General features: G+C 35.6%; 1 protein-coding gene across 6 annotated transcripts in view; it reads left to right on the forward strand.

Annotated features, from left to right (window-relative positions):
- Positions 1-12,012, forward strand: part of IPO11 (importin 11) — a 210,834-nt gene that overhangs the window by 84,801 nt on the left and 114,021 nt on the right. For all 6 annotated transcript variants that reach the window (XR_004680925.1, XR_004680924.1, XR_004680926.1 and 3 more), the window contains 4 exons: positions 5,892-5,925; positions 6,436-6,476; positions 7,828-7,944; positions 11,151-11,264. Coding sequence is in view for 3 of the 6 variants with exons in the window: in XM_035014503.1 (XP_034870394.1) it covers positions 5,892-5,925; positions 6,436-6,476; positions 7,828-7,944; positions 11,151-11,264 (306 nt within the window). In the remaining 3 variants the exon portion in view is untranslated. The remainder of the gene's footprint in view (positions 1-5,891; positions 5,926-6,435; positions 6,477-7,827; positions 7,945-11,150; positions 11,265-12,012) is intronic.

A 12,012-nucleotide genomic window follows, 5' to 3' on the forward strand; every position in this document is an offset into this window, starting at 1 on the left:
GATGGTACTAGAGGGTATTATGCTAAGCGGAATAAGTCAGTCAGAGAAAGACATGTATCATATGATCTCACTGATATGAGGAATTCTTAATCTCAGGAAACAAACTGAGGGTTGCTGGAGTGGTGGAGGATGGCAGGGATGGGGTGGCTGGGTGATAGACATTGGGGAGGGTATGTCCTATGGTGAGCACTGTGAATTGTGTAAGACTGATGAATTACAGACCTGTACCTCTGAAACAAATAATACATTTTATGTTAAAAAAAAAAAAGATAGTAGGAAAGGAAAAATGAAGGGGGGAATCGGAGGGGGAGATGAACCATGAGAGACTGTGGACTCTGAGAAACAAACTGAGGGTTGTAGAGGGGAGGGGGGTGGGGGCATGGGTTAGCCTGGTGATGGATATTAAGGAGGGCACGTACTGAATGGAGCACTGGGTGTTATATGCAAACAATGAATCATGGAACACTACATCAAAAAAAAAAATTCTCAGCTTTAAAATAAATAAACAAACAAAAGACTGTGTTTAGTAAGGTACCAAGTTAATGTTGCACACTTTGGCCTTTTGATATATATAGGATATACTACTTTTATTTCAACTTGTGAGAAATGCTGGCTAATGACGGAAGATACTTCAGACACATACATACGTAGGCAGTAGGGTACAAACGTACAGACATATATACATACATGTACACATGCATGTGTGGATAGGTAGGTAGGTAGGTAGATAGATATTAATGGATCAGAATGTTCTCTGGCTTTCATAATCTATATTCTCTTGCTTGAGTATTGCTGTTTCGGTGTTGGGATAGATTTAATCTTGAACAACTGTGGTTGTGTGGCTTCCAAATCTTATGGCCATATTATTTTTAAGACTGGCTATGACAGAGTAGAAATAGTGCAGCAACTGGAGAAAGCAACTTCTTCAGATAGTATAGGGCCCCATAAATCTTAGAATACCAGAGGCCAGGGGCGCCTGGGTGGCTCAGCTGTTAAGCGTCTGCCTTTGGCTCAGGTTATGATCCCAGGGTCCTGAGATCAAGCCCCACATTGGGCTCCCTGCTCAGCGGGAAGCCTGCTTCTCCCTCTCCCACTCCCCCTGCTTGTGTTCCCTCTCTCGCTGTGTCTCTTCTCTCTCTGTCAAATAAATAAAGTCTTTAAAAAAAAAAAAAAGAATTATATCAAAGAAAAGGAAAAATTCAGTGACTTAGACAACAAGCACCTATATGCTCGCTCCCCAGTGTCCATATTTTCATTGTAATAATTTTCCGTAAATATTTCAAATATTGAGGAAGTAAAGCCTTCCAAATGCAGTTGAATCGCTATCTTTCCACTCTCATTCTGTTGTGTTTTTATTGAGCAAAGGTTTTTAATTTTAGTGCAATCAGATTTTTCTTTTGTTCTTTTTGTTCATTGTTTAATCCCTTTCTTTACCCTTGGTTCTTTATCTAGAATTTATTTTTGAATGTGATAGGAACTGTGGTTCCATTTTTGTTGTTTTTTTTTTATAAGGACAACAGTGCTATACACTATGCTATTACTGTAGTGCTATTCACTATAGTGAATTAGAGTGACTGAATTTTAGGTGAGGAGAACCTTCTTTTTGTACTACCCCAGATGATTACTAACCAGAATATTTGATTAATATACTAGGCTTTTTTGATTTATAAGGCCTTTGAGCCAGTTATGTCTTTAAATTTTGGAAATTACAGATTTTTTTTTGCAAGTTTAACTTCAGTTATTTATGTAGCCTTCAATACCACGAGCAGTAAGCTACTAAAAAATTAGCATTGGCATACTCTTTCACCCTTATAAAAGGCTATATGAAATGTGAATTTGGGTGCAACCAGAATATTTATAGTTTGGAAGTAAGGTGGTGGGGTTGTCTCTCAAGCAAAGGAATGGACATTTTTATGGGCAGGCTGACTACCACTGTAGAAACAGCAAATTTTCAAGAGGGAAAGGCAGTTAATGGTGTTAAGAACAGACTTTTAGTGGCATGTACAGAACTGCAGCAAACCCTGAGTGTACAGTGGGAGGTACAGCTGGGATCGGGCAGATGTATTTTAAGGGTGCATTGAAACTTTTTCCATTCTTGCGGCTTTAATGGTTCTCCCATTTCTGCCACTCATTCTGTCTTACCATTTTGATTTTGTTTTTTTGTTTGTCCATTATTTGTGTCTCAAAAACACTGCTATAGATTTTAAACTCTGGGGGTAGTCTGTTTCTTCACAGAATGAATTTTCAGTTACATTCAGTAAATATAATTTCCAAAGGAAATATCAACAAAAATCTGTGTTTGAGACATCAGATTATTAGGCCACTCTAAAACCAGAAGAAAGGAAACTTGAGTAAGTTTCCTGTAGTCAGTTTTAGTTTTACACTGGTATGTCTGGTGCTTAGAATATATGAAAATGAGCTTTAACCTGAAATTAATACAATGTTGTGTCAGTTATATCTCAATTTTTTAAAGTAAAATGAGCTTTAGAATTTTTTTCTTAAAAGGAGATGAATAAATTGAACATGATTTTATCCTTTCAGGAAACTTACTTTACACATGTATTTCAGGAGAAATACATCAAATAGTGTAATCGAATGATCTTGACTTTATGGTGGAGGAGAGCAAAAAAATCAGCATACTAGTAGCAAGTAGTAATAGTACAAATGTGTAGGGTAATATTACTTATGTTAGTATCCATTATGCCTAGCATGGAGTCAAGCCTTAAATAATGTTTATTGAAAGAATTGGGAGATTGGGATAAAGAGGATCCAGGAATGAGGAGGGCTCTCTTAAATAGTTATGTTATAAAGTCATTATTCTGTTTCTCTTTAGCATATTACTTTATTCTTTCCTCTTAACTTTATTTACATTTTCCTGGTGGTCTTCAGTCCCTGAGACACTGCCATTTCTTTCTGGTCCGTGCACCAGGCTGTTTTAGCGTGTGAATGGCCTTTACTGTTACGGGCAGGCTGTGGAAGCGGTGAGGCGTTGAGCTAGTTCAAGTGTGGAATTCAGATTAGTCATTTTGACAGTTCTTCCAAGGGTCACTGTCACTGAAGCAGGGTATGTATCTGATTATTTTTTCTTTTATAGCAATCCTCTTTGGCAGTAGGGCTGACCTCTGGTGTCTTCTCCTTCATTTCTCCTTTGCTCTCATGCTTTCTTGGATCCCTCCAATGTTTCTTATACTTTGATGGTACTTCTTTGCCCCAGTAAAGGAATTAGCTTGTTAAATTTTCAGGAGTTTTCTGAGATTTCAGCGGGAGTTAGGATAGACTCGTAGGCTGAGTTCACGCAGTCTGGATCCATTTCTGGATACTTGGGATTTAATTCTCCTTCGGAGGGATTTATTCTATGAAAAGTCATGTTTAGAATACTTTGTTTTCTTTTCTTTTCTTGCATTTACTAGCAAGTATTTATTGAACAATTAGTGTCCTAGGAATTGTTAGATCTCTTCTACTTCTATCACATTCCCTAGCTCTTTATCCTATAAATTTGGGTTTTGACTTTTTCCCCATTACTTATGAATCACTGTGAAATTCATACTGTCTCTGTGGTAATTACTTCCTCTTTCTTTTATAGCTCAGGAATAGCTAATTTTGTTCTTATTTTTGTCATATTTTAAATGCGCCTCTGTTTTCTTAAACTTTGTGGGCTTTTTGTTTTCCCTCCTAATTTGGCTTCCTGTTTTTGGAGTTAAACTAGAGTGCAGACAAGTCATCTCATACCATTTCATCTCTTCCTCTCAATGTAATACTACACTGACTTCCCTTTGTTAGGTAGGAAAACACAGCTAGTTTTTATTCCGATGCCTCTTTTGGTTCCTGTACTTGTGTAGATGTCGGGTATGAGTTAGCATCTGTGGTCCTTTTGTGGAAAAAAAATCAAGAGAATTAAAGGTTAGAGTGCTGGCAGTTTGATTGCCATTTTTCTTTTTGGGGGGTTTTATGTCCTGTTGTTTGTGAATTTAATTATTTATACAGTGCCGGCTGTATGCCTCCCACTGTACTAGATGATGATAATTTATTTTTTTACTTAATTTTTTAAAAGATTTTATTTATTTGACAGAGGCACAGCGAGAGAGGGAACACAAGCAGAGGGAAGGGCAGAGGGAGAGGGAGAAGCAGGTTCTCCCGATGCGGGGCTCGATCCCAGGACCCTGGGATCATGACCTGAGCCGAAGGCAGACGCTCAACGACTGAGCCACCCAGGTGCCCCTAAATGATGACAATTTAAAGATGACCAGCCAGTCCATGTCCTCAAGGGGATTATCCTGTTCTTAAGCTTTTCAAGTTGACATTTTTATTTATTTATTTATTTATTTATTTATTTATTTATTTAATTTTATTTATTTATTTTTTTAAAGACTTTATTTATTCATTTGAGAGAGAGAGACAGAGAGAGAGCATGAGAGGGGGGAGGGTCGGGAGGGTCAGAGGGAGAAGCGGACTCCCTGCTGAGCAGGGAGCCCGATGCGGGACTCAATCCAGGGACTCCAGGATCATGACCCGAGCCGAAGGCAGTCGCTTAACCAACTGAGCCACCCAGGCGCCCAAGTTTGACATTTTTATTGATAATTATTTAATATCTGGGTGTCTGGTACCCTTCAAGAATGTAAGTTCTCTGAGGGCAAAGACTAGATCTTTCTTAAAGCTTTTTTCTGCAGCATCCAACATTGCCTGGGAGATAATAGTTCCTTATTGAATAGTTTTAATCACACAAGTACACCTTGTTTTCATTAGGTCATTTCGTGGTAGACAGCTTGGCATGGTGCTTTGCATGTATTAGACAATCAGCAAATTTGTTACATCATTTAAAAGTCTGAAAATGTTCACATTGCCTTTAGAGATAGTGAATAAAAAGTAAAGGCAGGCAAGAAAACATCTGCACTGTAGGCTCTTGGATCTGTGGATTTGACAGTAGAGTGCTTAACATTTGGTGAACATGCCTGATCAGCCTCTCAGAACTTCAGAAGCTCCTGTAAAATGGTTAAAACTGTTTCTTTGAAAAATGGCTGCCGAGAAAAAGCCAGTTGCTATTTCAGGTACAGTAAGTGTAGCATCTAAGAAAATAATGACTCTCAGCTGGGAAAGGAATGTTTTAGGTATATTGTTTTACGGAGTAGAATATAGAATTCAGTCATGGCTTGAGTTCATGTTACTTTTCGTGGAAACTCTGGGTATGGTAGCCTGTGCGAGTTGAGTTGACCAAATCACAGGTAACACTTGAAAGAAAATAATGGGGAGATTGAGATGTCCTGATGTGATTTGCCCAGGGAACATGCTGATAAACGAAGAAAATAAGATTTGGGAAGGTCAGGAACTTGTACAAATCTTTGTGTATTTGTGAACTTTGGGATTTAGAAAATCTTGGAATATATCTTTGGATAGTTAAAGGATTTCCTCTAATGGAGGTGGCAGATGGGAATGTGTGTTCTTCCTCCTCCTCTTCCCTCCTCTTACTACTTTTCTCCTCCCTCACTCTTCACACTGAACATCTTCCAGCTTCACCGGCCCCAGCCCATTTGCCTGTCTGTCCACCCTGATCTCAACCTTCTCTTTCCCTGTGGCAACCCCTTTGTACTGTTCTCTCAGTCCCACCCCCTCTACACACTTATGGCAAATTATTTTTTTCCTGGAAGCACCCCCTGGATTAAAGTCTCCTGAAATAAATTATGGGGAACTGAGAAAGATGGGACTTTTTACTTTTTCTTTTCAACTCTTTGTAAGAGGAATATTCTTTTATTTCCAGATGATAATTTGCTCTGTGGCTTAAAATATTGACAAAAAGAGTAAAGAAAGTGATTTGGAATAAATTCTTTTGCCATTTGATATTAATGATATTTAGTAGCTCTAGAATTATTAAAAACTAATAATGTACTTTTTTTTAGGTCCGTATTGAAACAGCTACAACACTGAAGTTAAATATCCTTTAAAGAATTTAAAAATACTGCTTTGTGATGGGGCACCTGGCTGACTCAGTCGGTAGAGCACGCGACTCTTGATCTTGGGGTTGTGAATTCGAGCCCCATATTGGCTGTGGAGATTACTTAAAAATAGAGTCTTAAAAAAATATACTTCATGAGTGCCTCAGTGGCTCACTCAGTTAAGTATCTGCCTTCAGCTCGGGTCATGATCCCAAGGTCCTGGGATGGAGCCCCGCATTGGGTTCCCTGCTCAGCCGGGAGTCTATTTGTCTCCCTCTCCCTCTGCCCCTCCCCCTACTTGTGCTTTCTCTCAAATAAATAAATAAAATCTTTTTTTAAAAAAATACTTCATTGTGAAGAATTTTAACAACACATTTAAATTGTTAATTTTTTTGTAAAATTTGTTAGTTTAAAATGTAGTTTTTGAATGGCTTATTTATTTGGTTTTTAGACATATTTTATTTGGATATATCTCATATATTCTCAGTATTCCTTAACTACTCTTTACCTGTTGATGATTTTGAATTTAGAACTGATCAGTTTCTACCGGTAAGAATATTTATTTTTAAGATTGATAACAGTTTCTGCTTATGTCCTTTGAATATTAAGTGTTATTTTATAACTGAAATTATATGTATCTGTTATTGATTAAAGCCAAATTTAAAAGTATATTGTATTATTTTGGAAGTAATTGTATTGGTAATTTTGATTCATAGCTTTATTTTTATTCTGCTTATTTTTGTTTAGCTATCTTAACTGTTTGGGGGTTGATAAACTTTTTTCTTTTTCACAATTATAAAACATTTAGTTGCATTTTATCTGTGTCTGTTACTTTTACTCCTTAGGTTATCCTCATCTGTTTGTTGTGAGCCACTCAGGCGCCCCGGTAGTACTGATTCTTAAGAAGACTTTGCAGGGGCCTCTGGGTGGCTCAGTTGGTTAAGCATCCAACTTTTGTTTCCACCCCGGTTGTGATCTCAGGGTGGTGAGATCAAGCCTGGAGTCGGCCTCCTCGGTGGGCATAGAGCCTGCTTAAGATTCTCTCTCCCTCTGCTTCTCCTCTCTCTTTCTCTCTCTTAAAAAAAAAAAAAAAAAAAAAACTGGGCAAGAAGAAAGTTAATATGATAAAATGTCTATCTGTACTTCTTGTGTAGGTCATACATGGAGAAGCTTATAGAGCCAGGTTTTTCATTAGTAAAAGAATCATTAGGTATTTTTGGATGAAATAAATATGTTTTCGAAATCTTCCTAAAAGTAAGTAAACAAACTATCTGGAAGGTTACATGTTTGTTTTATGTAAGTATCTGGCATCCTGTGATTTGTTAATTCCTACTGTAATTTTGTAACATAGGAAAGAGTCAATAGCCAGACATGGGATACTTGTTTTCTAATTCCTAATAATATCGTGTCATTCCTTGAGTAACATATATGTACAGAAATTGATATCTCCATGCAGCATATGTTAAGGGCCACATCAGAGAGCTGGTATGCGAGTATAGTTATTGATACTCCTTTTGCTTTAACAAGTAGAATTTGCAAAACAAAACATTCTGTGATTGGCAATAGGCATATATGGAAGGGCAAAGACAAGAGAGACACTATTCGCAGTTTAGTTAGCGGTATAAAGTGTAAACACAAAGTTGAGACACAGTTTTCCTCTGAAAACATTATTGTGTTTGTGGATGAATTAAATTCTCAAATGGACCCATTGAGCAATAATAAAAAAGAATCACCGTCCTAAATATTGGCAACTTGAACAATTTGAAGTTATTTAGGTAATGCTGAGGTTTTGGTTGATTGCTGTTTATTGCTTTGAGATTTTGATTTAATTTTCTTAATTCTGTTTGTGAAGATATTTCTATTTCTATTCTGACCCCCCTTTTATTTCTCTTTCCCTCAGTATTTGGAAACCATGTTCACACTACTTTTTCAGCTACTGCAGCAAGTTACAGAATGTGACACAAAGATGCATGTTTTGCATGTCCTTTCTTGTGTGATTGAAAGAGTCAACATACAGGTAAATTTGTTGTAAAACATTAAAATAAATGTCAGAGAGGTGAGTAGAGTATGTGTAGAATGCATTGATGTTTTTGCTTTATGTACATTATTTAAAAGTTAAAATATGCATTAAAATGCTTATAACTTATATGGTTGTGGTTTCGGTTATATTGACATGTACTTGAGTTTTCAAAAAATGACTTGAGAAAGTTAAAATCTAAAATTTAAAAATGGGATCAGTAATATGAAGGTGTTTAGAGTGCAGAATTTTATATCTCTTAGTAAATCCAGTTTATACTTAATAAAACTTCTTAAAATTCATTGTGTTTGAGGACATAACCACACGTGTATCAGCAGATGCAAGTATTCTCAGAGGTCAATTTTTACCTTCAAAATTAAATGTGTTTTACAGTTTGGTCTGCATTATGTACATGTTTAGTTTAATATAAAAAAGATTATGTAAAGTTTTCAACAGGTATATTATTAAACTGTTAAATTATTCAGCTTCTCTGTCTCTCCTCTAATTTGTGTGAAAAATTGATAATCCAAGAATCTTCCCTCTAATTATCCTAGTAATTTCTCATATCCTAGTTCACCACTGCATATCCTTGTTTGAAAAGTACTGAAGTAAATCTGTGAGATACTAGGGAAGGATAACTGAGTTCATATCCACAGATTCGAAGTGTGTTCCTGGATCTTTTAGTGAATTCTGATACCTTGAGCTTGTTTTTCAATTCTAAAGCAACTGATGAGACTTGCTGTCAGTTACTGGATAAGGACAAGTTAAAAATGTCTGTGCTGAGTCATTTGCATATATTTCTCATTTAATCCTCACAGAAACCTTTGGGTGAGGATTGGAATTTATTATCTCAAATAGTTGGAGATTTTAAGGAATTTGTTAAAGTACATACATCTTAGTGGTATTACCGATGCAGTCACCATGCAAGTCCAGGAGAAGTTTTGAGTCTCTGTTAATCACTTGCAGCAGATACAGGTCCGAGTGTTTAAAAATAGTATTATCTTACAATTTTCTTAGCACCTGGGATTCTTCTTACATTAGTTACATTATTTCATTTTGGTATTGGCTTATAAAGAATATTGAGAGATTTTGATCACACAGATAGTTAATTGAAGCTCTAAAACTCATTTCAAGTGCCTGTCTCTGCTATTTAGTTTTGGTAAGGTCTTTAACTTTGTGTCATTGTGTATAAAATAATAAAGATAATTCTGAAATCACCGAACTCACAAGGTTTCCTAAGTATGAAATTATTATAAATGTGCAGTATGCTGTAGATCATTATACAAATACAATAAATTGTTGTTCATTTATAAAAATTGATTTTAGAAACAAGGTTTGGCCATTTTTTATAATCTTATTTAGATATCATCTGGCTAATGGAAATTTATTAAAGATTTCTTTTTGTGGTAATGAATTTTCTTACCTACATCTTCCCAGATCTCTTAATCTTTTTATCCCAGGTTGAAATTCCTCATACTTAGTAAATGTAGAAGTGCTTTTGTCCTTTTATCCATATTTGCCTTTCGGAACACAAATAGCCTCAGCGACTCAGATGACTCTATCATCAGTAAATAATGAGATAGAGTTATCCAGTAGCATTTTCTGTTTTCAGAACTCAGGTAGGAAGTGGTTATGAAAAATATTTTCAGTAGTCTGATTGTTGAGCTTTCCTATGTTAACCTTTGAACAGCTCCCTCATTTATATATCATTGATCTATCTTTTGTGTGCTAAATTTCATTTTTGTCAATAAATAATAGTTTGAGCCATCTTACAACAGTGAGATGACACATAATGGTTTAATTGTGAAGTTTCAGTGAAGTTGCCATCTTAATACTATTAATGTGCAATTACTTAAAAATCACATTTTCTCTGCTTTTTGAAAAAGTAGCTGAAAACTTAAAATTAAATTATTCCATAGCAGCGATCCCATAAATACATAGAAAAAATAGGTGATCATCAGGTTTGGGTGTCAGGCAGACATTCTTTAAACTTAAATATTTCTGAAGAAAAGGACAAAATTAAAGGGCCTGTGTGAAATATTAAATATTCTGTGAAAATTAGATCTAAAACATGAGGTGTCATTGGGTACTTCCTTTTTTAAATCCCCTTTGGATGGAACCCTTGTTAAAACATTTGTTAGGCTCTCACGTACTCTCACGTACTTGATTTTCACATTTTCAGTAACATGTTAACAAAGGAAGTGGATACCTCACTATACGTGATGAACTAACTCATAAGACTGTACTTCTCATAGTATTCCCCTGCATTCTGTTCTGTTTTCTTTTTGAGTGGAGGTGCCAAAAGATGAGTGCATGTAGTGTACTTTTCATCTCATTTGTATTAAGCTGATAGTTTAGTTTCTTTTATAGCCTGATGTCTAGAAAATGTTCTTAATTCCATGTGTTTTATTAGATGTTGAGCAAATAGTTGATACTGGCCTACCCTAAAAAGCCATAGAGTATAACCATTTTCAGAATTACGTATAGGCAGTATTTTTTTTTTTACATATATTTCGTTGACATATTTCAGCAGTAAATAATACCCATATATCCTTCATCTAGTTTTATCAGTTACTAACATTTTACTATATTGCTCTTTTTTTAATCTATGTGCATATACAAATTATTGTTGTTGTTGAACCATTTGAATTTTAGTTTCAAGTCTCATGGCACTTCACCCCAAAATATTAGACTTCTCCTCTTCTTTTTTTTTTTTAATTTTTAAATTTTTATTTTTTTTAAAGATTTTATTTATTTATTTGATAGAGACCAGCGAGAGAGGGAACACAGGGGGGAGAGTGGGGGAGAGGGAGAAGCAGGCTCCCCGCAGAGCAGGGAGCCCAATGTTCTAAAACAGTGTTATTGCTAGTTAGGTAAGCTGTTTTATTAAAAAAAGATCCAGGATATGGCAGCATTTTCTTTTAAACTATAGATAACTGGCTGTGTTATGTTGTTTTCCTAAATTTTAATTCATGCAGTAAATCTGGTACTTTTTAAAAATTCTTTAAAAATATTTACCATAGAACTGTATGTCTCTGTGTAATATCTGATTTATCTTTAAAAAGATATATGCATAATACCTTTCATTTAGTAAATATTAAGTATTTCCTGCCTGGGACTTAATAGTGTTGTGTCATTGTTTCTTGAAGGAAATTGCCTTCTTTCCTAATACAGTTCTTTTGCTTCCCCTACTTCTGTTGTGATAGATACGACCATATGTAGGATGTCTGGTACAGTATTTGCCTCTTCTTTGGAAGCAGAGTGAAGAGCACAATATGTTGAGATGTGCTATTCTGACAACACTTATTCATCTTGTTCAGGTAAGTTACTTCCCAGTTTCTTAATTTAATATATATATATATTTAATTGAAGTCTGATTAACATGCAGTGTTAGTTTCAGGTGTACAACATAGTGGTTTGACAGTCCTATACATTACCCAGTGCTCACACAGTAAGGGTGGTTACCACCTGTCACTGTACACTTTTATTACAGTATTACTGACTATATTCCCTATGGTCTACTTCTCATCTCTGGGACCTATTTTTTTTTAAAAAAATGGAAGTTTGTGCCTCTTAATCCCTTTTTTATATTTCACCAGTCTTCTTACTCACCTCCCCTCTGGCAACCACCAGTTCTCTGTACTTAAGATTCTAGGGTTTCTGGCTTTTTTTTTCTTTTTCTTTTTTTTTCTTTTTAAAAATTATTCATTGTTTCCCTGTGGTTTATTTTAATGTAGTGAAAGGCCTCTCACTTTATGTCTTTTTCATGTGTGATCTAAACAGTTTTAAAAACTACTTCTGTGTGTTGACTTTGGACTTTTTTTGACATCTGGAAAATACTCTCTACTTTTTTTTTTTTAATTTAAATTCAGCTAGCCAACATATAGTACATCATTAGTTTCGGATGTTCAGTGATTCATCAGTTGCATATAACACCCAGTGCTCGTGACATCACGTGCCCTCCTTAATTCCCGTCACCCAGTTACCCCATCCCCTTCAGCATCCTGAAGTTTGTTATCTATAGTTAAGAGTCTCTCATGGTTTTAAAGATGTTTTCTTTCATGGATG

Source organism: Mirounga leonina, unplaced genomic scaffold (genome assembly GCF_011800145.1).
Source record: "Mirounga leonina isolate KUSES-001 unplaced genomic scaffold, KU_Mleo_1.0 Mir_168, whole genome shotgun sequence".
Lineage (NCBI taxonomy): Eukaryota > Metazoa > Chordata > Mammalia > Carnivora > Phocidae > Mirounga > Mirounga leonina.